The sequence below is a fragment of the Seriola aureovittata genome, chromosome 4, assembly GCF_021018895.1.
Source record: "Seriola aureovittata isolate HTS-2021-v1 ecotype China chromosome 4, ASM2101889v1, whole genome shotgun sequence".
Taxonomy (NCBI): Eukaryota; Metazoa; Chordata; class Actinopteri; order Carangiformes; family Carangidae; genus Seriola; species Seriola aureovittata.
In genome coordinates this window covers 19,008,307-19,035,729 of record NC_079367.1, presented here as the reverse complement: position 1 = coordinate 19,035,729, position 27,423 = coordinate 19,008,307, and the positions used below count along the sequence as shown (strand labels likewise).

The 27,423-nt window shown below is 41.1% G+C and overlaps 1 protein-coding gene across 1 annotated transcript; it reads left to right on the top strand.

Moving 5' to 3' along the window:
* The first annotated feature begins 14,376 nt into the window (after window positions 1-14,376).
* LOC130167285 (probable G-protein coupled receptor 149) lies at window positions 14,377-25,649 on the top strand. Its single transcript, XM_056373292.1, has 5 exons — window positions 14,377-16,480; window positions 18,063-18,243; window positions 18,376-18,878; window positions 22,690-22,833; window positions 23,150-25,649. Exons 1-5 carry the CDS (start codon window positions 15,512-15,514, stop codon window positions 23,654-23,656), a joined length of 2,304 nt encoding a protein of 767 aa, XP_056229267.1. The 5' UTR covers window positions 14,377-15,511; the 3' UTR covers window positions 23,657-25,649.
* The last annotated feature ends 1,774 nt before the right edge of the window (window positions 25,650-27,423 follow it).

The following is a 27,423-nucleotide window of genomic DNA, read 5'->3' as shown; positions in this document are numbered from 1 at the left end:
GCTGCAGGGCGCAGGTTCAGGTGATCAGTGGGATGAAGTCATGTAGGATATTTCAGTGTATCCCACTTAATCATAGGGCTTTTAATCCAGGAAACTACAGCAAAATCCCTACCATATCCCCATCATAAAGAGCACTGTGGTGAGTGAATCTCACCAACAGTAATGCAGAGTGCATGTGCATCTGAGTCTGAGTCACCAACAGCTTTTCAGTGAAATGTACTGCCTAATTGCCTGGGCTACTAAGTACTTTCTGTACCTTAATTACAATAGCATAGTTGCTCTTAATGCTACGTGTTAAGGGTCCTCACAATGAAGGATTAGTTTGAATTTGTATAGTGGGGTTCCCTGGAGGTCCCTTGACCCGTCTTGTGGAATTACTCCAAACCCCCCCCCCCCAATTGATGCACATGCTGTGTCTGACTGTCAGGTTTCTAGGTGTAAATCAGGTGGCTCTGCTGGCTTCAGCAATGTTGGTGCAGTGCTGCGTATTGTCGCACCATCACTATGGAGGGAAGCCAGGGTGTTGGAATAAATTGTCATATGCATAAAATGAAAATAATTATAGGTAAGCATGCAGCTCAGTGTGCTCTTAAATCTCCACTCCAATGTCACCAGGGTTGGCAAGGTTAAGGTTATACAAAATATTAGTTTGTTAATGCAATGTAGATTACACTTTATGAATGGGGCAGCGTTTGTGAAAGTGGCTTTTATTTTAGACATCTGTGTAACAAAGAACTGTTCTTTCAATGTGTGTATTTCAATGAATTGGCCGGGTGTGCTTCACACTGAAATATAGCCTAGCTGAAGAAGTGGTTATATCTTACCAAGACATCAGCAAGCATTCAAATTTAGCTCAGCTTTAAACTACAGCTCCCGATTTCTTTTGACCTGCAAATCACAGAGTTCACGCATGCTGGGTTTCTTTTGATGCTGCATACAACTGTTCTCACACAGGAACACACCTCAGCCACTGTTTTGACAGAAGCGGCTAACGGCATCACATGTATATAAAATCTAAATGATCAAAGTTCACTTCATTTTGCCTTTTACAGTGGGGCTGAACCAAGCCATTGCCATCATGTTTCTATAAAGATTAAGGCCTTCCACATCATCATTTAATGCTTTGGGTTCTTCCCCCTTAAAAGCATCACTGTTACTCCAAACCCCAATTTGCTCATTAGCCTGTGCATTTGTAAAGTATCGTGAAATAGCTCACAATCTAGACTGCATTAAAAAAAAAAAAAAACCTTTTATTTTGATCCGTGTGTTAGTGTTTGGTTACATGTGGCCTTTAGCTCCTTCTCTCTTTAATGTTAATCACCAAAGTTCACCCCGGGGTCACTTCTGTAAGAGCAGTTAGCTCTGCAAACACATAAGGATGTTGGGTCTAAAAGTGAAAATTAGCATCAAAGTGAGAAGAACGCAAACAGAGTACATCACTGCAGAGAATAAATGACCTAATTTCAGCGGGAACAGGAGATGAGACTACCTGTTGTCATTGTTCCCAGTGACTGATCATAGTCACGCAATATGAGTAAGCTGTGGGTGCTGATGTCTACTTATGTCATTCATTTTTTCATATGATTATATTATGATATCTTTTTTTATTTTTCCTACCCAACCTTTAACTACACCCGAACCATTTCATACAGCTCTCAGACTTTATTTTTGTGTCATTACTCATTACTGCTCCATTGTCAATTATGTGCTCTAAACTTCAAAGATAAATGCTTGTGCAAGCCTGTTTTAGCGTCACCACATCATACCGTCCATGTTTCATTGCTTCTGATAACGAACAGCACGATTCCACTTTGAGAAATTTCCGTCAGTGTGTGTATCTTCTGACTATCTGTGAAGCTGAACTGACGGCAGTTTTCTCAGCAGCTGCCCGTCAATGCATCTAAAAGATGCTCACATTTGCCTGCAGTGCAACCTCTGTGATCATATTTTCCATCATTTTGTTGCTGTGCTCTTCAAATAAAATCCCTTGCCCCTTCTCTGTTGGTCATTTGAGCTCTGTTTGTTGTCAGTAAACCCAGCATGTTATGGACTCCTGGAGAGTATTGGATTTTAATTGTGCTGTGCCCGGGGTGACACACGTATTACACAGTCTTTTGCTGCAAAAAATAGGAGTATGTGTGCAAACTCAGACTCAGATGCACATGCACTCTGCATTACTCTTGAGGTCTTATAGCATTTCTTAATGAAAAGGTGCCAAACGGTTGTACACGCTTACGAACATGCATCAAGTTGCAACATGCACATTGCATCAGCGGTGGAATTTATTTTTTATGTGAAATATTTCCACCTTTACGTTAGATATGATCATGAGATTGTTGAATGACAGCCTTGTGGTTTAGCTCTCAATTAACAGCTGACATGAATAATGTGTTCCACAGAAGCAGATGCCATGACTAATAAACAGTTCTGCATTTGGTCCACATATGCTTGTGAATCACACAGAATCACCATAAAATGTGCGTTACAGTTTCAAGCTGTCATTTTTTTTTATCAAATGGTAAATTTAGCTGATGTGTTATTGTTAGGTGTGTGTCTTCAGAACAGATGAGATACTGAGGTTCTTTGGTTTGGTTCAAGGTCACTCAGATGAGTTGTTCTCTCAGCACCTCCCCTCAGACAACTGTCAGGGGAGTAACTCTCCTATCCGCAACAGAAGTTCTGTCCAGTTCTGCTCAAAGTCTGCTGTCAGTGCACATAAATACACACATTCACATACAATCTAGCACCCACGCACACAAGGACTCACATATACTACACACACATTAATAAGCCTCACTGCTGTCACTCAGAGAGAGGGCTTTCATACTGAGGTCTGTGCCGGTCACAAGTCAGTAAGAAGAGGAACAAGAAAGATGTAAAAAAAAAAAAAAAAAAAAGAGGGAAACGGTTAAAAGTGCCAACTTACCTAATATTTCCAGGATAGCAGACAGACAGTTCATTTTTATTTGCTTTTGTTATCTATGAGGAATTGGATGTTGGGAAATTATGTCTGAATGTGCCAAGAAAAATGTCCACTGTTTCCCCGGTTTCACAACGACATGGTACTGGCATCACTGCTCTTTGCTGTCACTTCAGCGATTTATGTCACTTACTGTGAAATGCTTGCGATAGAACGCGATGAGTGTTCACATGCGGAGTGGTTGCAACATTGAGCCCGGATGATCGAATGTTATCATTGTATACATACACACGAACTTGTTTTTGTCGGTTGGTAGGACGTTGCTTTCACTTGCATTCATTCCCTTGAGATTTACACTACCTTAACCAAAATCACTACCCAACCATTACCCAAAACAACAACAAGCTTTAATCATTGTATTTAAGGGTTTACCTTTTTTGGGACCAGTGTTTTGTCTCCGTGTGGGAAGTGAGTGGGAAGAGTATTTGCCTTTTTGTCCTTGCAACATGATTAAGACATTTGCTCTCACGGACACTGACACATCTATACTATTTTTTTTTTTTTTTTTTCTGAAATTCATAATCTGTGCATAGGTTGTTTTTTGTGAGGACATTCTCAAGGACTTTCCAATTTAATTTGAAATGCACAAGTGGAGTTATCAGTTACTATCCTCTTCACTTGCCTGTACGCGCTTTGCCATAGTGATCTGGTATCCGAAGGAATCTGCTGATGTGGAGAGGAATGACAAGTGACACAGATAGCCTGTTCAAAGAGCCTCACATGAAGATCAGATAAACTCATATTCCTATATTAACTGTAATTCTGTTCTGAAAAACATTCCGGCAGACATGTTTTGAGGAACACTAAACACAAAAGTGGTTGGTAGTGCTATGGCCTTGTCCTGTTCATTGTCTAGTATCACACAGTATAATTCTCTTGAAATCATTATTTTTCTCTTCACTGCCTTCTCCTTTAATCCTCTCCTTTAAACAGTGCAGGCTGACTTCATTTAGATTCCAAGGGCGATACTATTTAATTGCATTTGTCGTTATGTTGTATTTGTTTATAATCGTTCAGCATAAAGTGTTCATGTCTTTTGTATCCAATGCAGGCAGTCACACACTATACACAATATATATGTACACAATCCTGTTCCGCTGAATGAGAGGGCTGCGTTTATTCATGCAGGGCTAGTGTCGGAATGAATGCGGCCCAACAACTTTATGTAGTGATAATATCTCTGTGTTGTCCTGCTGCCCCCAAGTGGACAAAAACCCTATTAATGCAACTTTATAGCCCTTTATAGCTCCCAGTGGTTGTACCAAAAATGATTCTTAAGCAGACAGCAGTGCGTGCGCCTAACCTTTAGCCCCCACATGGATCCAACCTGTTTTTACCACGATTGTCAAATTTTTCTACAAACGAAAACTTACCCCCGAGCAATAACTTTAAAGATATGAAACAACAACATTTAGTGGCTATAGTGGCTAGTGTATTTCTTTTTTAAAATGGGAAGTACCTCACGGACGTGGCCTGTTCAAACTCATTCACATTCAGAAGGCTGCACGCTCTCCACAAGGGGAGCTGTTTTGTCAGACCACTTCCTCACATGTCGATAATCCCAGGCTGCTGCAGCTGTTACTTGTCCTGCCGATACAGATTTGACTGAAATTTCAAGTCCAATTCTGAAATTGCCGCCCTCTAGTTGGATGATATTGGGTGGTCAGGTGCTTCACATCAACGACAGTGTGTGTCCTTGTTCACTCCGTCTCTCACTTTCACACACACACACACACACACACACACACACACACACATACTCACATCCACAGACATGCACGCCCATACACACACATACTTGCACATACTCACACACATAGGCCTACCCCTGTCTCTCCAAAGACTCTCATGTGCTGACAACTGGAGGTCAAGCAGGTCAAGTTGATTGCTGATACAAAAGCTTTGAAGTCAGACTTAGTGTGATAATTTGCCCTGGTCCGTCCTGTACCAGGGACAAGGCCGCTCTGCTGTGAAGAATTTGCCTGTCTCAGTTGTAGTTGTGTGTAATTGCTCCCAAATCTTGACTTGCCATACTCGTGGTGAAGCCTGAAACCTTCTGAATATCCGTCTTGCTTTTAATTGTTTCCCATGAGACACTTTAATCAGCTAAATGGGCATTATTTCACAAATTAACGTTCATTTGTTTGTTTATTCGTCAGTGCGTGCGCAGCTCTTTGTATGTTGTTGTGTTCATGCATATGCACGCAGTTCTGAATTGGTCTGAACTAGACCCAGAAGAATGCTCACTGATAGCTCTTGTCTGTCATGGCCACTTAGCATGCCTTCTCCTGAGTGCGTTCCCTTACTCTCTGGCACCTCAGTGCCAGGCTTTGAAAGACTGATAAACCGTTACACTGTGTCCCACTACTCTACGATTTGTCTTATTGCACGAATGACTGAATGAGGTTGGTTTATGTGTGAGAGTGACTTTTCTTGCAGTGTCCATGGAAATGCACCACAAGCAGCTGAGGAAAGACAGGGTTAGTACTGACTTAATTGACATAATTAAAAGCAAATTTGCTTGTGCTAAGAACTGTTCAAGGAAATGTACAAAAGTAGTGGTTCCTGTTTCTAATAAGTAACCATTTATATATGGTTTGTACGTTTTAGTTTTATGTAATGGTTAATAAATAACTTAGTAATCCTGTATAGATCAGTTAAAAGCCATTGATAAGAACAGCTTGGTTTGCCAAACTGTGAAAAATCCCATTGACTGAAAAGTCCACTGACCGTTCAGAAAAAAGTTGCTGGGCATCAGGACCATAATTCATTAACAACTTTGATTATTAATGGATTACTAATTACCAAACAGAACAGGAGAAACTGTAATAACATTATTTTTCACTACTTGGAAAAATAAGTCTTGTTATTAATTGTTTTTCACTGTTTTTCTGTAAATGTTTCATTCAACTTAAGTTACAAATATTAACATACCAAACACATACCAAAGTAGCTTCTAGTTACTGTACATACAGATATTGTGAAAGGGCTGCGGTTACTTCCTGACTCTTTTCATTATGAATTCCCACCAGTGTTTTTCCAATTCACTGATGCTGTCTACAATGATTACTGTGTTTTCTGTGTAAGATGTTTCTTTTTCACCTTCCCTTACGAGGAAAAGGGGATAAAACAAGCTGACATGCAATAACTGATTTAGACATAGGAGCATAGTAACTATAGGTTACACTATAATTCTTGTTCTCTCAAGTATCACTGATTGCAGAATAAGATTATAGTAAAGGAATGTGGATAAAAAAATACAGCAATGGGAAAAGGTTTTTTACTTCACTACATAGCAATGAACTGATTTCAACACAGATTCTCTTCTTTTGTACCTTTTCTATTTGTTCTGTCATCACAGTGCATGTTTCAGCAGGAATCTGGGCACGACATAATGTGGGGAGATAACAATGCCGATGCAACGATGGGATTCATGCTAATCCTGACACCAAAGGCGACTTTGATTTAAAGCATCCGCTGATCAAAATGTAAGGCAAGTCTATACCGATTCCAGAGACCACAGTGGACCACCACAATTCGTGCTATTGGTGTTTTGGTCTGGGCTGTTGGGTCTCCTGTTCATCATGACAAACATCCTTGTGAACAACAACGTTGGCTCATGTGGTCACCTTTGTGTGGTGTTCTGTTTTCTGTGAGCTGACATCACACACATATTTGACGTTAACATGCCAACACGATCTGTCAACCACCGTTGGCATTCCTACACTTTTTTGGAGGGTTAGCACACTCTGTTTTTTCCCTCTGTCTGCTGTCCCCGTCCCCTCTGTCCAAAACTCTCTGACAGGAAGTGTTTTACTCCACTTGACTTTGAACAGTCAGCACAAACATGGACAGACTGTAGCCTACATCTTTTCTTTTCTCTGTCACTCTCACCGCACTGGAGGACAGCAACTGTCTGAATTTCCCATCTTCCTCAAAGTTTCTGCAGTAAGTGAGCATATGGGGGTAGTGGAAATCATACAGCAAATAAGATGAACGCAGCATGCAGGTGAGACACACAGCAGGCTACACAGAGAGACTTCTTAATACTAACTACTGAATGTTGTCTACCTCTGCGATGTATTTCAAAGGGCTCTGGTGGATCTGGAAGCCACTTTAGTGCTTTATGTAAAGCCACTGCCCTCTAATGTTCTGTAATGAAAGCACAGCAACATCGACTCTTAGCTGTAAACCCCTGTGGTGAAACAGACTTGTTATTTTTAGTGATGTTCAAAAGAAAGATTTTTTTTTTTTTTTACGCCAGCCAAGTATTTCAAACTGCTCATCTCTGGCTGAGATGCACACTGGATTGGAAAGACCAAGATTGAAAACATACTTCCCAAGATAAAATCTGCTGCCAGTTGACTTGTCGGGGAGTTGCTGCGCTTCCACAGTGTTTTGAAGAGCGCTCTAGTTTGATAGCATGCTTGGTTGAGAGGTTTTTAAAAGTTTGCCCAGCCAGGCTTGTCAGCAGACTGTGGATGATAGCCGAGCAAGTGCACGGCTGTCAGTCAAGAAAAGCTTTCGACCACAGCTCAGTCCCATATGATCTGTTTTGTTTGATCTGTATGTTTTTGGATAATTCAGACATTTAGCTCTGAAATTAAAACGCCTAATGCACAAATGTTTATTTAATGAGCAATCATATTTCATAATTTATGTCTCACCACTTTGCTTTTCTGCCTCATTTCGAGCTGATGTCTTTTTCTGAAAACCCCATTTGATGGTCGAGTTCAAAAGAGCCACTCTGCTCTAAGAGTGGTTCCAGATATATCCCAGTTTACTGAATTCTTGTGACAGTGAGCCATGTCTGCTGCCACTCTCTGTCTGCTTGGCTATGGTTATTGCATCAGAGGAATGAATGAGAATGCAATAGTGAGATGGGCCCCTGAGGGAAAGAGAAGTACTAATGGGCCCTTAATGAAAACCTCCAGTCTGCTCATTAATGTAGAAATATACACACATCATGCACATGGGCGGGAAAGGAAACAAGACTCAGTGCTTGCACACACACACACACACATGCAAACACACACACATGCACACACACACACAGAAAAACAGATGGTTTTGTCACATCACCTACTTATTATGCTCTCCTTTTATCTCCTCTCTCGTCTATCACTTAATGCTGCCTTTCACTCTAATAACGAAGAAAACAAATGGTAGATTTTCGTCATCAGTTTCTCTGCATAAATACTCCGATAAATGTTGCCCCTACGTTCTCTCTGTAACCATCCAGGTAAATTACTCTGGGCTAGTTGTTTTCTCCTTCTTCTGCTACAAGTAATTGATTCCATCAAGGCAGGCATGCTGGAGGAATTCATTATGCTGATTAGTGTGAAGCAGGTTGTTGGGATGGAGGTTTGGAGATCAGGGAGCGAGATAGTCAAAAAAAAAAAAGAGAACAGAGAACTAATTTGTCACATTTCTTCACAGTCAGATGCCTTGATGAGTTCTGTCTCTGTAGGACTTTAGCAGCGACCCACCTCAAGCCAATGCGGGATCCTCTGCAGCCAGGACTTGGAGAGCGACACCATACGTAATACCTGAAGGGTTACAAGCCTGCAGGAAAACGTGGTGGACAATACAAATATACTGTTGTGTTGCTCTGGATATGTTCAGCTTATGCTGGCTTTAGGTGATATTTTGCACACCTGCTTCCTCCTGAGTGATCCATAATGGGGTGTTTGACTCTGGCCACAGTGGGTACATCACGCAGGCCAGCTTTCCTATAGTGCAACAGGCCCATCTGGTGGACAAATCAGAAACACTGCGTGACCTGCTTGCTGCAATCATTTCCCCTGCTCATACTGGCCATTAAGTGATGGCTTCCTCACAGTCTGGCCGTCTTCATTCTGTGCAAAAAGATGTTACAAAATGTATCTGAAGTTAACATGAGGCGTCAGCAGTCTGACTGAGTATCCTCCAGAGTTTCAGTAGTACAAAACTAATTCTGCATGTTACTGCCCCTCCACTGCAGTGACAGTAAAGACACACTGTCCAGGAAACACAGAGGGAATGACCCCTACTTCATCAGATTAACTCTTTCTTTGTAATGTGTTCTTACACAAAACAAGGGCTGAGGATTTTTGTCCCCCAGCATATACATCTGAAGTATATTAGGAAGGGATCTCTTCCAGGTTCGTATGAGCAAGAGGAATTATTACAGCAAGCAAAAACTGTGCATATTATGTGCATATGGGCATCTGACTATTGTTTTAATACAGACAAATGTTTGAAAAATGTGAACTTATCCTTTAAAGAAGCACAAAAGTAGAAATGTGTTTTCTGCTTTCACATCCTGTAAATAACCACAGAACCTCTCAGGTTGAAAATCCAGACCCTTAGGTTGGGAACCACAGCTTTAAGTTTCCTAGGAAGGGAGAAGGAACAAATTTTTAAATAAATAATAATTAATAACTACTTATATAGTCATTGAATAATGACTACATTTAAATCGGATGCATATTTTGGAGATAAATCGTTATTTCTTCTTTACGTGCTGTATTTTATATTTTTGTGCCCCATTGTGTCTCATTACTTTATTAATTTGACAGTGCTGACCATTTTGTGCTCCACTGCTAAAATGTTACCCTAGTATCATATTTCACACATTTGTACACTGATATGCATCATATTCATGTGCAATATTGGCTAACACAGCCAATCTACACAAAAAATAACATTTTTGTGATATACAGATTGTTTATTTATTTATCTAATGTTTATTTCTATTGGGACATGTTGTAAGTATGGACCAATACTATGAACCACAGCATTTACAGCCTAAACTAGCCTTCAATGCCGTCCCTAGATGGGCCTGTATACAAATAAGCAAAACTAAAAATAAAAAAAACAGTGAAAACACAAACAATGATGCAATAAACATGCACCAGAAAATCATTTATGACTGATCCCTCTCTTAAAACAGCTTCAGCATTTTGGGTTCTGTGGGTAAGAAGTTTCATATATTGATCCATCTGATCAGAAAAAGTGGCCCATTTGTCCAAAGGAGGATTTGGGAAAAGCTTCCCATAGACGAAAAGCCAAAAGTCAGTGTCCTGGTGAGGTGTTGTGCCACCAGCCTCCAGAGCAGCTTCAGCGCTCCTTGTCATAGATTCTCCAAGGGAATCTGCTGAAGTGATGGCCATGAATCTTCCAAAAAGTATGCCCTCATTTGGTGTTTTGATGATGGTGATGGAGAGTGCTCTCTAACACAAAACTACCCAAAGGTAGTTACCTGGACTGAGATCTTCAACATTCATCTTTGTCATTTTCATACTACATCAAAACATCCAGTGACTCTTTTTGCCCTTTTTGGAGGCATTTATATTTGTTTTATTTCTCCATTCATTTAATCAGATTTTTGCCTTTTGCCTTTTGTCCACAGCTCGCTAGTGATACGTTGATGTCTTCCGCATTTTTACCAGTTTAATTTCTATCAGCTCCATGACGCTTATTCCAGCTCAGTGATGATGCAAAGGCTTTTGCAAATGCAAATCAGCCTAACACGGCTCTAAAATAAATCTCTGAAAGACTTTGAGAAACTTCAAGGGTTGTTGTTCCTACTTGAACAGACTTACCTGTTATAACTTCACCTCAGTTACACTTGTTGTGGGTAGGCAGTGAATGGTTGTTTCCGTGGGTGCTGTTAATGTTTGGTATTTCTCCACTCATTAAAGCTAAAAATCATTTTTACCAGCGGGGAAATGAAATGCAGTTTGGCTGTCTCCTTCTCTTAACACTCTCAGAGAACACCATTAGTCACTTTTGCAACTCTTTTGGAAAAATATAAAATAAATGTTCAGAGTCAAATAGTGTTAATGCAAACTCAACATTATTGTGTGTGTGTGTATGTGTGTGTGTGTGTGTGTGTGTGTGTGTCTGTGTGTGTGAGAGAGAGAGAGAGAGAGAGGAAGGCAAAAGGTGTCTGTGTATGACCATAAACGCCTGTCAGTGTTTCCATGGCAACATCAGTTGTGAATTACATGTGGTCTGACAAGACTTTCTGACAGTTACCTTGTCACATAAACACACATAAACAAACAAAAAGAAACAAATTCTTCCTCAACACTTTTTCTGCTCCAGCTGTTTTTATTTTTATGTCGTAAATCCATCAGTGAGTAATGGATATGCTCAAAGGTCTGGCCTTCTGACACACTGCCTCTTGTATTATAGATGACTGCCCTTTATGTGCACACACGTGTGTGCGCACTCACACAGTCAAACACACAATTTCACAGACATCACAAGAGACTGAGTCTATGGGTGCATACACACTATTTCTTGACACACACACATACACACACCTGTGCATATAAGTATTCACAGTTTCGGTGACTGGTGAAGGTGCAGTGTGTATCAAGATGGTTAGAGGAGGAAACATCAGAGAGACTCAGCTTCATGTTTGAGCATCAGTTAGACCCAGACTCAGATGAGGAGTGTGTTGTGCACAAGTAGCAGGCATGTCAGAACGGTTAGCGCAGTTAGCATCTTTTGTTTGTTTATGCTGTTTGTTAGCTCACACCTGGCAGTGACTGACAGTGTTAGTAGTTGTGCTAATGCAAACTCTGGCTCTCTGCTTGCACATGGTTTGGGTCTTTTCAGTAATCTGCCAGTAGCTCTGTTTTGGTCTCCACCAAGCCTTGCTCTAGCTACATTTGGCTAGACTCCCAGCTATGATCCAGTCAGTATTTGGTGTAGGGATGCTACTCTATGGATTTATCTATGCTTTTGACAAGAGCAGAGGACTGATGAGACTCAGTTGTAAAGAGTAATTTGAGTCAGTGTTAGAGGAACATTAAAAAATTGATTCATGCAGGCTTGATGTCTACTATATGTGTATATGTGTGTTCACTTGTAATGGTCTTACATTTGTTAGCACCATGCTGTTTTTTTCTACTACATCCAGCATATTTTGGTGTTCAAAGTCAATCTAATTCTAAACTATAAACAGCACTTAAACAACCCTAACATGCACTGCCTTTATATAAATGCTGGACCAGCTGAGCAGAGAGTTAAAGGTTAAGTCATTAGGACTTCACCCTCCTTTCCTCATTCAGTTTTAAATCTGTCTTTTACGCAAATAGAATCTTCCATTCTGTTACTGTCTCTGGGTCAATTTTTGCTTCATTAATATTTGATGTGATGTAGGATAATGATGCACTTAGACCCTGTGTGCATGTGCGTGTGGGTGGATTTGTGTTTGATGGGAGAGTCACTCCAGCAGGTCTAGAATTTACAGTTACAAAATTTGCCGTGCTGGATTTAGGATGCACCACCAGAGGCCAGTAAGCAACAGGGTAATGCGAGCTGTGGGATTTGTGCAAACATGCATGCAGATATATGAGCATGTGCAACACAGTCCATTATTAATGAACTTGAAGGGTATTTATACAACATATTACAGTCATCTATCATTGATTAGCTGCTTCCATTTCATGGTCCAGATGAAGTGCAGCAGAGACACAACGAGGTTTCTCTCCTTAGCATTCCCATGGTTTCATTTTCATTTCGTAGCCAATATTACGGATGAATGATTTATTAGATGTTGTAAGATGGCTGTAATTCTCAAATCAAACTCTCACTTCATTAGTTTTAATGTAATTTTGTTTGACTTCATGAGACTCTATTAAATGTTTATTGAGGTAGACACAGCAATAGAAGTAGACATTGTAATGAAAATATCTGTTTTTTAGCAAACAGCAATCCTTTTGTGTGTTAACACACGAACAATATTTCACAGACTGAATGTGCCTCTCTACAAGGGACTCAACAATGCAAAATTAAGTGAAATTTGGCCAAAATAGTCCATTTGTAGCAACAGACAGGAAGATCTGGATGTATGTCAGCCTGCAGATGGAGAAGTATATATATTTTTTTAATCTAATGTAATTTAGTAGAACAGGAGTATTGCAGCCGGAAAATGTGCTACAGCAATTTTTGCATTGAGCACACAGCTTTAGCTAACTATGGCAGCCATAGCAAATGTGCCATAACTGTAACAAATCAAAGTTTAGATGTTCTGTAATAATTTCAGTTTGCATTTGCATTTTTCTAACAGGTACTAATAAATATGCTTCACTGTTTAAACTATGGGAAATATATATTGAGAAATATACTTGGATCTTATTCAGAGTTATTATGTATTGAGTCATTATGTTTTCATGATGCATGTATGCATGAATCTGTATGCTATTTATGACTAATATTTATTTTGTGTGTCGACAGTGCACATCTTTACTGACACCGCAGAACATAAGATGATTTTAATATCTCGTTCAAAACTACATATATTATATATCACATATCACACATATATTCTCTCATAGATATTTTCAGTGATTTTGTGTCTCTCATTTTCCATCTGTAACTACCTTGATATAAAATTTATTTTCAGTCTTTCCTCCATGAAAAAATGATGGGATTTGTTTTGACAGGATGGTTGCATTTCATATTTTCTAACAGATCCGGTTTCATTACACTTACTCTCTTCCTCACCAGTGCACTTGTCTATGGAAAACCTATACAGAGCTGCACTCTCACCTTGTGCCTTTTCACATGAACAAACTATTGCATTCAGAACGCACAAACACACACACACACAAACACGCACAAAGTAGGTCACCTTGATGTGTGACGCTGAGCTCAGCTGGTATATCTGTATGCGTGTGTCTGTGTGTGTTTGTGTGTTTATGCACCATTGTAGATTGTGTTTTGTCCTATGTTCCTCTCTGTGTCCTCATGGCCCGAGAGAGAGTCGAGTCATTAGACTGGCTCTAAGTCACTTAGCCCAAACCCTAATTGAATTACAAGACCTGAAGTCAGATGCACTCACAGTTATGTTTGCATTCACATCGATATATATGCTGCGCAAGGCTAAAAAGAGCTGAGCCTCCACAGATGCGGTAAAGTGATATCATCCAGTGAGTGAGAACATGATGGAGTGTAAATAAATGAGCATGGGCTGTCATCATGCAGATCCATGTGAACATTTGCATAAAGGGCATGAGTCCAAACATCTATCACCAGTGATATACAGAGTACTGCACAGGGAGTATTATTTCTATCTGTGGTACAGCATGAGGATAAATGAACACCCATTTACCATCTAAACAAACGGAGGAGTCCTTCAGCCTGAAAATCCTTGAACACCACAGGGAAGGAAAAGCCAAGGCCAGTTCCACACCAGGGTATAGGATTTACACGCATATAAAGACATGGACACACACACACACACACACACACACACACACACACACACACACTGTGCTTTCACACAGAAGCCGATCTGCCTCAGTCCAGCCTCAGGGTCACATACTTTTGTAATTGGGGTTTTTCTCCAATTGGTTTCATCTCCCTGTGCTGTTGCTCTATAACCTATATCTAATAAAGCTATCTGTTGTAATTACACTGTAATCATTCATTAAATCATCTTTTAAAACACACGTCTCTGGTGACAAACAAGATTTACATGATTCCCTGTAACACAGTGTCCATTTCGATGAGTCAAGCAAGGATAACTTTTCTTTTACTTCACTGCCTTGAATGTGTCCTTTGTCCTCTCGCCTCATGAGGCCTGCTCCACTCAGTGTTATGACATGAAGGACTAAATACAAACATACATGCACTTACAGTAAACTGGCCTTACTCAATCTGGCTCAGGGAGCATCCAGCCCACATGGTCACGAGATACCACTCAAATCTTATCTAATTTATGTTTCCCCTATTATTTTAGCCCTGGCATTTAGTTTCCTGACTGCAGTGAGTGGAGAAGGTTTTGAAAATGGAACAATGAAAGGTAATCTGCTGGAACTGGCTCGCACACACACAAGCTGTCTGTTTAGATGAGCATTTTGGTTTCCAAATGGAATTAACCACAAAGTGATGGGCCCCTTACACACAAACATACATCTGCAATGGCAGTAAAACAAAAACAATTAAAAAAAAAAACATAAAAGCTTCATTATTTATTCAATATTTAGTTGTGGTTAAATGCCCATCATTCAGAGAGAGGGGTTGAGGGAAGAAGAGAGGAGAAGGAAGAGGGGATGTTAGTATTTGGAGCCCAGAGGAAAGCTTCGAGCCAATCTACAGATGAAAACGCAGACTCGGATCAGTTCCACACAGACACTGTAGCAGCAGTATGCATTTGGCCCAACCCCAAATGACTGCCGTGAGAGGAAACGGTGATGACGACAGCGCGTACATCGGCAGCTGGAGACCAGAGGTGCTCTAGTTGCGCGGTTTGAACGGTGAACACAAGTGCCTGCCAGCACGGTATACCCGGAGGCTCCACATCCAAGGAACCGGGAGGCTTTGGTTACGCGTGCGTTCCCAGTTGGATCGGAGGAGAATGTTGTGCTGTGTCTCTCTCATCACCTCCTCTTGTCTGATTTGTTTTTAGAGATGCGGCGCATGCTGTGCCATCCTTACATCTTTTGCGGCGCGGTGAACTTTACAGGCTAAATGAGTCAGATTTGATCAATTAAAAGTGCCAAAAGAGACAGAGAAGTTAATTCACGGAAAATGTCCACGACGCACCTTACCTCCCCGGCGCCAAACCAGAGCTACCTTTCCACTGCCACCTACGAGAAGGCAGACCCCTCGGAGGTGGAGAGGCAGATTCGCCTGCTGCTTTTCGGCTTGTGCGTAACCATCGCCGTTGCTACCTTTGTCGGAGGTGTGTATTCGCTGCTCTCTCTCCTACGGATGAGGAGAAAAACCTCCCTGTGTCTCATCGTGGCTTCCATGTCGGTGGACGACCTGCTCAGTGTGGTCCCCCTCTCCTTGTTCATGCTCCTTCAGTGGGAGACAGATAGGGGTGGAGGGTCGGGCAGCCTGTGCACTTTATCTGGACTTCTGTACGTGTTCCAGGGTGTTTCTAGCAATATGAAGGCTTGCCTTATAGCAGCCTATACTTTTTATGTCACCAAGAGGTTTGGAGTGCTTCAGTCAGTCCGCCGGCCCTTAAGAGTGATGTGGGCTATTGCCGGTGTGTGGGCGGTCAGCCTGGCCGTCAGTGTGTTACCGTTGTGCGGATGGGGCAGCTTTACGCCGGCCTCTCTCGGGTGTTTCCCTGAGAGCGACAGTTTTTACATCCTGTTGCTTTTCTCTTTATATTCCCTGTGTTTCTGCGGCTTGTTGTTTTTCTTCATCCCCCTCACCTACCAGCTGCTGTGCTCCAGAGAGCCCCAGAGGACTTTATTGTACCCCAGGTATTTGGAGATGGCGAGGGGGCTGAGTGGGTCAGCTCCCCTTTGTGATATTCAGTCCTTTTCCCGGGACAGCCTGACCAAAAGTTTTGGTGCCTACAACGAGCTGAGCCCAAGTTCATGCGGGACAGAGCTCAGGGACAAAGAGGACAGCGGCCTGTCCCCAGTATCCGTCAGCGGACAGAGGACACCTACTGTCGGAGACACACCAGTGGTGTTTGCACAAAAGCGCTTCTCTATGATCCTGGCTCTTGTCCGAGTGGTTTTATGGATGCCAATGATGGTAAGCAGCGTGACAAACGCAACTGTTAGAGTAAAAGCATCAGAACTTTTAGAAAACGCCCTGACATTTCAAACCATTTAGGTACCTAACAGGCTAGAAATGTTTTTTTTTTTGACATACCCCAGCTGACTAATGTTGGCACTTATTTCAAATGCAAATCATCTTGTTTCCAGATTGTTAAATGTCATTTACTCTGAATGAAATGCCCTTTTGGGCGATGACAGCTGTCAAGAAAATTCATAAAACTAGTCATCATGAAAATTCATGATACTAAACCTCTCACCTCTTTTAAAATAAAAGTTATAGAATCATGAAATAACATCACTTTGACCCCCCTGTCCCCCCCTAACTCAGGTTGTTTCTCTTATTTTGGTGATTTAAGTACTTTATGTGGAAGATCATCAGAAGCTGTTTGGGTCAAACAACTGTATACATTTAACCCAAAAGAAACTAATGTTTGAGTTTTCTTTTTTAGCAAACTCATGCATCCCTAAATCGAAGCACCATTCCTGTTGTTTGTGTATAGGCTATGAGCTGTTAGAGTTTATAACATGGACAAAAGTAGCAGAAAGTGGGCTTTAAGGCATGTTATTTTCTTATAATCTTTCCCTGTGACAAAGAGAGAAATCAAACCATTGTTCCTTTTTTGGAGGTGAAGAAACCCTAAATGTCCCTTAGGCAACTTTGGGGAACTGACAAGTTTTGAAACTTTGAAAATTATATCTCATCATGATTTCCGGCCTCAGTAAATTTTTTAAACACAAATTTTTGAAAAAAACAAGCTATTTTCTTTTATAACAGCCAGCATCACATTTAAAGAACATTCTCTAAAGGCCTAGAAAACAGTAGCTGGCAGGTTTTAGTCAACACCTAAAGGGCAGCTTTCATTAGGTTGCATTGTGAAATACTTTGCATGATTGCTACACACTGAGTGCTGCTGTTACTACATTTGTTCTTGCTCAAAAAAAGGTAATTTTAGGTGATGAAATTCTTCATTGTCTGCTGTGCAGCCAGAGCACAATGACAGACAAACATAATTGGCATTCCAAACTTGCAACCCTGAAAATTTGTAAAAGCACTGGAGATGATAAATGCAGAAAATGTCAAAATTGTACTGAGATTTTTTTCTGTGGATGTGAATATTTTTTGAAGAAACAAACAATCTAAATAAACATGCCTTGCCCAAGATGATTTCTCTTCAGCTATCTATGTCTGTGTTTGCAGTTACAGGTGTAATCATTTTCTAGAAAGCTGTAGAGGTCAGTATCAGCACTATGCTGCACCTGCACTATTTATAAATGAGCATTTTCATTTTGTGACAAGCAATAAAAATTTATCCATTTATTTTCAATTTATTAAACCCATACACAGTACAATAATGCATCTCTAATCATGTTGCATTTCGTCTCAAATGGCACTGGCATATGTGAATACAAAACAAAGGAAAATCAAAATCCAAAAAGCCCAGTATGGGTGAAGGATCCATGTAATATCTTTTCATTCATGTGTCCCCCTCCCCCTGTTTCCTCACACATTGAATCACTCTTCGCTGAATTAATTTCCCTTTCCCTTTCATTCACAGACTTTGGTTTTAGTGCGCCATGCACTGAATGCGCGCAGCTCGTCCCTGGAGACTCTGAGCTTCTTTCTCACTCTGCTTGCCCCTGCGGTCACTCCGTTATTCATGCTGTCTGAGCGCTGGATCCACATGCCATGTGGCTGCTTCATTAACTGCAAACGGGATCCAGCACAGGAACCTTCAGGTAGACCGTGACATAATACAAATTTAGCAACAATGCACTATCAAGAGTGTTTCTACTTAGTGAATAGGTTTCCCAATATGTTAGAGAGCAAAGAAATTATTCTCAGTGTCTTTTATTTTTTTATTTTTACAGTGATGAAAAGAAGATTTGAGTTCAACCTGTCCTTCCAGCAAGGCTATGGCGTGTACAAGTTGTCACATGCCACCATGTCCCAAAACAGTCCACCCCTTGAGAAGCGTGCCTATCACAGCCTCTTTAACTGTGACTTCCCCAATACCCGCCTTGATGCATTAGAAAGTGGCGGGCTCTCCGGCCTGGGGCCCGATTTTGATTTCAGCACCACATGCCCAGTGGACAGCTCCTCTCACGCAGACCTTCTGCTGGAAGCAGAGGCCGGAGGAGGAGAGGCTCTGGCTGACTGTCCTCCGCTTCCCCACGAGAACCACGGAGATGATGATGACTTCCGCTGTGTCACTTTGCTGCCTTCTCATCACCGTGAGCAGGATCACAACCTCACAGACACGTCGTCGGTGTTCGAGGGGCCGGAGAGGAGGCTCTCGCACGAGGAGTGTCGGAAAATTGAGCTGACGGACTGGGAGTGGTGCAGGAGTAAATCAGAGAGAACACCCAGACAGGTAAACCACTGTCATTGTGTGGTTTATGGCTGGCATTAATTGATTTTCTCACTATCTTAAACTAGTGAAAAACAACAGCTGCGTTAACATGCAACATATGGTGATGTGCTCTAGAGGTGATTGTTTAGGAGTGATTAGTGTCTCAGGACCATTAAAGGGTTGGATTTTCAGTCTCCCTTTATGTGTTTACATTTTGTTCAGAAGGAAATTAAATGTTTCTTAGTGCAGTGCAAACAGATACTGAGACACATAGTGGACTAGGATGCAGTCTTTTACATAGTGTGTGTGTATTTTTAGTCAGTCTGAATGCTTGTCTGACTTTCTGTGTGTTGGTCTGCGTCTCTGTGGGGTTTTTTTCCGCATCTGTGCTGTGAATATGCCTCTTTATAATCAAGCTGACAGACTTGGAGCTGCGCATGTGATTTAGATAAAATGGTTAAAATCCCCTCTCTCCCTTAACCTCTCTCCTCTCCTCTCCTCTCCCTGCATATCTTTATCTGTGCTAAGCCACAATTGATTCTGACTAATAGAGCAATTGATCAAGATACTATCAGCAGCATACCATTTTAGTAACAAATGTCAGCCTGTCTTTCAAAACCAAATATTCATTCATTGCATTTCCACAGATACTCTAAAACCAGGCCAGCTCTCAAGTCTTACCTCTATTCATTGATTTAGTCTTGTGTTTATGTGGTTTTAAAGGCAGTGTTTACAGGTTCAAGATCGGAATTAATGAGATTCATCACTTGAAGGTCAGGTCCCTTTTGTGTGATTGTGAATGCATAACTTCGATTTAGTATAAATTTGGAATGAAAACTGAATGGAAAAATTCAACAGCATCCATTTTGATTCTTATTTTAGTATAGGGTCTATATATCTATGTATATATACAGTATAGTGCAGATTTGTCTGTCTGCCAAGATCTAAGTGTGGTTCATAAATTTATTATTTGCTCAGCCACTCAGTAGTTGCTGTATCCTCTAGATGCAAAGTCAGAGAGCACTACATCTAAACGCTGCAGGTGAGGACAGTTTACTACAGGCACACGAACCAGTAGCCACTAATCCATTTTTAATCCATATCTGTCTTTGTCGTTGACAATCAGGTGCTGTTGTAATACCAGAAGCTTAATACTCTCTGTGTTATGTTGGACCAATTTTAATTGTTAAACAAGGGCAGAACATTAAAAGCTTAATGATCGATGTCTCCTGGCATTGCAGGTACCAGACACAGATGAGAGATCAGCCTCATTCTGAACAGCATTACCTTTGTGACTTTTAGAACAGTAACACGATGAGATTGTTGCAAACTCACACAACTAACTGGGACATGAATAGATGTGGAAACATGGGCACGCACACATGCACACACTCTCTCTGTCTCTCCTCCTCTCTGCCTCCACTCTACTTATAAGTCTGAAATGTTTTGGTTTGGAAATCACCAGAGGGTGGAAAATCCATGGAGCATGCATCTACAGCTTGGCTTTGCCACTCACTTTGCATCATGTATAAGTCTGTGACTCTCACTGCTGGCTTGTGTGTGTGTGTGTGTGTGTGTGTGTGTGTGTGTTTCTTAGTAGCAAATTGTGTATATTATGTTCTCTTAGGCCTTATTCAATGATTTGTGTCAGTACATACATGTACAGTTACAGTATGCATATGCACACACACACTGCATATATAAACAAACATGAAAACACATGCACACACACGTGTACACAAAGTAAAGACAACAACTAACTAAATTAAGCAGCACAGATCTAGCAGCCCTCCCTCCCCAAACAACAGTCACAAAAGACATAAAGATCAAAATGAGCTCACAAACACACATAATCAAATATTACTGTACTGTATACACACACAAAGGCAAACAACAGATGAAAGCCAAGCCTTAATAGTTTTTGATTTATATTGTTTCTTGGCTGTGTTTTGTTCCTCGTTAACAGGCTGGAAGTCATTACCCATCGTCTCCCCTCCTTACTGTCAGGCCTTCTGGCCTTCAGCATCCACAGGGAGAGGTGGAATTAGAGCTTAAAGACATCTTTACCCTCTCTGTGACTTTAGACTCTCTGTTAGCAAGCACAGAGTTCGGGGGCGCGTTCACAAGTCCTCTCCTCGAGGGTAAATGGAGGTCTAGTGTGCATTCAGATGCAGGGAACTGAGGGCCGTTTACCTTTCTGAGAACACATTCAAAACTGTAAACTAATGTTGTTCCTACCAATAAGGCTACAATGAAGGGGGGGAGAAGGGGAAAAAGTATTGATTTTGAACAGACAGGGAAATAACACAACTGTAATCAATATACTGCAGGATGTAGACACACAATTATCAGATATTTTACTATATAATACTATTGCTCATTGAAAGTGGAGGTATTCCACTGGATAAGTGGGAACCTTTCAAACTGCTGGTGGCGCTAGATAAACAGTCAGGGTGTGACAAATGTTCTTAGGTTAAACCCTCTGGGCCATATGGATATTCATTTTTCAAATTTTATGGCAATCTATTTAAAGTTTTCAAGACATTTTACAGAAAAAAAAAGTCAACCTCATGGTGGTGCTAGAGGAAAAGTAATGGGGATCACCAAATGAGTAGGCAGTAGAATCAGTAGGATTCATCCTTTGGGGACAATGAATATCTGCACTAAATGTCATTGTCGTCCATTCAGAAGTTGTTGAGATAGTTCTGTCTGGGGCTTTGCAGCAAAAGCAACACTGCAATGTGTTTGCATTCATGTCATGTAGGCTAATATCAAAATAATTTATGGAATTACAACAACATAATATTACATGTAATAAAAACAAGCATGTTGTGTGAATATAGCAGAACACACACACACACACAAACGTCCATCAGCGTGCTTCCCACATTGATGGGCTCTGAGCATTATTTGATTTACTTGACAATGTGTTTTCAGCTCAACATCACGGTCTCTCGCTCTCTCCCTCTCATCTCTCTCAGTTCACAATGATGTACAGACAATGACAGGAAAACAGACAGAGTCAGGGCGGACAGGAGATTGACATCCTCTTTGTTTCTACTGTGCGTCATAGTCACAATTAGATCATTACATCGAACTAATCTAAATAATTTAGAGGACTTAATGAGACCTGCCACAGTCTCCCCACCGTCGCACCGCAGGATGCTTCTCCTTTCCCCTGCCGGCAGAATGCATTTTCTCAAACATGTCATGTTGACAGAGGCTCACTTTGATGTATGGTGTGGTGAATTAATCCCTATGAAAACAATATGAAAATATGACTGGAAAACATGAAATCTGATTAAATATGTGAGTGGTATAAATGAGCCATGTAATTGAAAAACAATGGCAAACTGATAAGAAACCCAGAGGAAATTTGATTGATGCATTTTACACTGAAATTATATTATTTAGAGTAAATTAGTGAATTAAAAAAAATTCTGATAACAGTTAAACGGCTTTTAGAGAACGCCTCCCATCCTTTTGCTGTGAACCTAAAAGCTCTGTGGTCGCGTCTTTATGCACGGAACACTAACATCTAATTTTACCTGCAGAGTGCTGTTGACAGGACTCTTACGTGTAAGCCTCATTAACTCTTGGGAGAGAAGTGGTTGGTCAACACATTCATCTCCCTGCCCTTGACATCATTGACGCAATCTAAGCTCAATTAGTTTGAACAAAGGGAACGAGATGAAAAAAGACCTTGTAGTTGATGTAAAGCGCTTTGTACGTCTTGTCAGTAGCATGATGAACAGAATGAATCACGAATCTAGTATATAATGATCTTCACAAGTAATAACACCTGAATCTTTTCTTTGGTTTTCCTGTTCAGCGATCATCAGGTGGTCTGTCAGTCCCCTTGTGCGCCTTTCAGGGCACCGTATCTCTGCAAGCACCCACAGGGAAGACCCTCTCTCTCTCTACCTATGAGGTCAGCAGTGATGGACTCAGAATTTCCCCAAACAACGCCAAAAAGGTAAAGGCCCACACAGCTCTCCTTCATTTTTTGAATAAAATTGAGTTTAATTCTTGCAGTTTCGGCAACAAACTTTCAAACTCGTCCTTTAACAGCGGCAAAAATCAATGAAAGTCATAATTAGAATGATGGTAGAGTTGAGAGAAATGAAAAGCCTTATAACAAGTCAGTGGAATGATTTGGTACGCGACAAAATAAGACATTGACAGTGTATTGTACACTCTAATCCTAAGCAAATATTTTTAGCTTAAAAAATTATCTGTTCACTCTCACTGTTATGAATGACTTGTATTATAAATCTCTCCCCGCTTTAAAGGTGGAAGTGTATCGGTCCAAATCAGTTGGCCACGAGCCCAATGCAGACGACCCAGCATCAGGAGGCCAGGCCAGAGACGTGAACGTCAGCAGCGTAGAGATGGAGATAGGAATGGGGATGGGGATAGGAGCAGTGGTGGGGGACACCAACGTCAAGATCCACCTCGAGGTTCTGGAGATCTGTGACAACGAGGAGGCCCTGGACAGCGTCTCCATCATCTCCAACATCAGTCAGTCCTCCACCCACGCTCGCTCACCATCGCTGCGCTACTCGCGAAGGGAGAACCGCTTCGTCTCCTGCGACCTGGGTGAGACGGCTTCCTACTCCCTGCTCATCCCCAGCAGCGGCAACCCCGAGACGGAGACCATCAATATCACTATACCTGACACTGTGGAGGCTCACCGCCAGAACAGCCGACGGCAAACGCAGGAGAGCTCGGGATATCGTGAGGAGATACAGCTGCTCAATGAGGCCTACAGAAAGCAAGCCGGGGAGAGTGAAGAGTGACACACACGCAAGATGATAAGAAGGTGGCTCTCAGGAGGAGGTTGAAAGAGAATCTCTGCCACCAAAGATGAAAGACAAATTTCCTAATCATTCCACATTTACTTCTTTCTGATCACCACAGAACTGACAGGTGACCCAAATAGAGACTTAGATTAAGACTGTTATAATAGTTTGACTACTCTTGTACTTCCTCTTTAGATAGCATCGTGAGAGCACATGCGTCTCCTGTCTGTAGAGTACACAGAGATAAATTCGCCTGTGAACTGACAGATAGTTGTAAATTGGGGTAAGAAAGAGTGACAGAGACAGGACCAAAGGAAGGGGAGGAAAGAGAGAGATGGTGTTCCAGCAGAGCATCTGTATTCCTGCCAAGACTTTTACCATATGGCAGCTTGTCATGATTAAATAGATACATCGAGACGGAAACTCACTTAGACGTGGAAAAGGAGAGGCCACAGCCTGGTCACATGTCTGACATGAAGTAGTTCTACGTCACCAGTGACTCAACTGTGAGGGGAGGGGTCACCTGACCCATGTGTCTGACTCATCCTAGTGTGTGTTGTTGTGCATTTTGTGTGTGAGAAGTAGCCTTGCCCATAAGGGCAAGGGTACATGTATGAAAGTAATAGTTTGTGATGTCAACTGCCAAAAGTATTCAAATGTTTCCCCTTATAAGAATGTGTTCATCCTGCATATTTCTTTAACTTAAGGTGTGTTTTCCTTTGCACCCAGCTGCTACGTCCATTATGTATTACACAATTAGTGTTGCTACTAACAATGTAGAGAGAGATCACTATCTGTGCTGAAAATCTAAAAAAAGAAAGAGAAAAAGGAGAGGAGAGTCAAGCATTAGAGGGAGAGTACAAGTGATTATTGAAGAAGAGGTTGAGGGGATACTTATGCAGAGCAGTTTTCTGCCTCATGCACATTCAGTGCGATTTAAATGAGTGACAGTGTGCATATTTTACTACAGTGGGCAGCATATGAATGTACAATCCAGAGCCACTTGGGGGGGGGGGTCATCTCTCTGCCTGCCCATCCAATCAGTGGGCTAAAGGGGCCTCTCTCTCACTTTCTGTAAAATACATGCATAAATTCAGGATTGGAATCAAATTTTCATAGATGGTATTGTGCATTTCCGGACCATTCTGAATGGTTACATGGATTGTGAAAATCTTTCAGCGGCATACAAACCTTTACTTACTATCATTCCCTGATAATATCAGTATATACGTCCTTTTATGCACATTTACATGTACGTGTGTGTGTGTGTGTGTGCAAACAGCAGTAACCGTAAAATCAGTATTATAGACTAATTTTAGAATATATATGTATTTAAGTTTGTTTTATAATGTTGTCTTTTATATATCAGCAATTGGGATCTTCAGCACATCATTGGCACTTTGCGGACCTCGTTTGCAGGCTTTTGAACTGTCCTTTAGCGAGCCCACTTCATCAGCTGCAACATGTCCCTTCCTCCTGAAGAATGTTGTCATTAAAGATTCATACCGGAAAATTGCCTCCAACAAGGTTGCCATGCATTTCTGTTTCGAGTGCTCCTGGGCAAAATGTAAACGAAAAATAATGTAAAGGCATATGAATCATAATGAATGTGAAGTTGTATTCAGTGTCAGCCATGTCAGCTGTTAATGGTGCCAAAGGTTTTCAGTTGAGCTAGGCTCCATCTCTGCAGCCGAACAGAGTGGAAGTAATTCAATCATCTGCTTATTCTCACTTTGAAAGAGGACTCAGCTTCTGGTCAAACATTCTCATAAACCGTGTTGATCAATAAACTGTTGTTTGCCTTAGGAAATGCACATTAGCTGTGAAAGAGTTTGCATGTTACCCATGCATGTCAACCACCTGGACTCATAAGGTAAAACACAAACTACTTAGATGGGATTCTTTCTTACAACAAAGCAAATTAAGCACAATAATTAACTACTTAAGAGACTGACCTACATAGAGTGTGACCATTATTGGCTGCTGTGCCCCTAGGATGACAGTAATGTGACTAATCAGCAAGAGCTGTATACAACAGTATATTTTCATTGTGCTCTTATCAGTGTTTGAGCTGACTTGAAAACAGCTGTAAAAATGTCACATTTTTCTTGTGTTTTTTGGAAGGTTTCAGAAATGATTCACTATATTTTATCTGTGTGTGCGTGCAGACATTTAGACATGAAGTGTTTGTGGAAGCAGAGAGTCTGGAAAGCTAATAGTAGGCAAGCAGGAGAAAATTGGAGAAGAGGGCAAATGGCAGGAAAAAACAAGAAGTAAAAATAGTATAAAAACTGTAATTATCAAAGGCCTTGACCAGCAGCTTTTCCTAATGTTTTATGATTTCTCTCTAATCCACAGACTTTAACCTCCCATTCACAACCTCTCGCTGACACAATAAGGTGCAGGTAAGCCTGCGTCAAAGTGTAGCAACAGTGGCTCAGCTTGAGACCTCTAGTTCTATACATGCACCTTCATTGACAACAGCATGCATAATGTAAGAAAATGTAAGCCAAAGCCAGAAGGGGAGGAAAACCAACATATGTTAAAACACGATGCTTTTCATGTGAAGGTTTTTCATCTTCATATGATTCAGTAAGGTCAGAGATCATTTGTATGCATCACAGGTAGCACTGAGGGTATGAAAACAAGGTATGCAGAAGAGTGGTACAGTACTGAGAGGAGTAGGGGGAGGTGGCTCAGAGCATATGAAGCAGTGCCTTTGCCTTTAATATCCTTTTGTTTTCACAACCCCTCGACTACTCTGAGAGTTCTTTCGTATTTCTCCCCCTCCTCACACATCTCAGCTTCATTCTCAGTATGTTTTTATACTTTCCTCTGCTAGTTTCTTATTATTTTCCTGCACTGCTTACTCTGACTCCAGCTCATTTTGAAGTCCTCATCTGTTCCCTTTAAAGCAGCCGGCTGAGATATTGATAGAGCTCATATATTTCAAAATAAAGACACAGATAAAAGTATTATAAGCTGAGGCAAAAATCCTATGAGGCACTCCTAATTCAAACAAACAAAGTTTAGTGAACGGCCCTGCTCAAAAGGAAGGCTCACTATATCTTTCTCAAAGTCAAATACTTAATAAAAAACAAAGTCTACAAATAATTTCACATAAATGAGGCTAATCTTCCACACAAAGTGACAATAATTCATTTCAATCAGAGGAATGAATTTTCTAAGCTCTGGAAATGATCGTCCTCAGCTCTATCTGCGTGGTTCTTTATGTGGTTGGTGACTGCATGAATGTGGAAAAGCTAAGCAAATTTTTCATTTCACAGTTGATAAAATTAAACATATCTTATCCTTGGATGTATCATTGACGTGATGACGAAAGAACAAAAGAGTGTGCGAAAGGAAGATGTTAATTTAAAAAGTGGTGATGCATGACGACGTGTTGGGGCGGAACCTGCTCTGGAACCTCCCATGAGCATCATGCACAAACCCTATGAATGACTCTCTCACGCCTTTCATCCCTCTTTCTATTCCCCTGTCTCCGCTTTGTGCTTCATGGCACTAATTGGATGTACATTTCTTTTACTTTTTGAGACAAAAGCAGAAGGAGAAAATAGGGGATTGAGAGAGAGAGACAGAGAGAGATGATAGGATATAGCACATCCCGCTCATTTAATATTCCAGCTAGTTTAAAACAAGAGAATGTTCTTGAGCACAATCAAATCAGATATTTGCTGCAAGTGTGAACGTCCAAGAAATGAGAAAACTGTGCAATTGTTTACCACCACAAAATTCATAAATAA

What these genes read in the sequence shown, in the direction of transcription:
- LOC130167285 (XM_056373292.1), top strand. Translation starts at nt 15,512, where the DNA reads ATGTCCACGACGCACCTTACCTCCCCGGCGCCAAACCAGAGCTACCTT. An exon ending in TCCAGCACAGGAACCTTCAG is followed by an intron (nt 18,244 to 18,375) that starts GTAGACCGTGAC and finishes TTATTTTTACAG; the next exon opens with TGATGAAAAGAAGATTTGAG. An exon ending in CAGAGAGAACACCCAGACAG is followed by an intron (nt 18,879 to 22,689) that starts GTAAACCACTGT and finishes TTTCCTGTTCAG; the next exon opens with CGATCATCAGGTGGTCTGTC.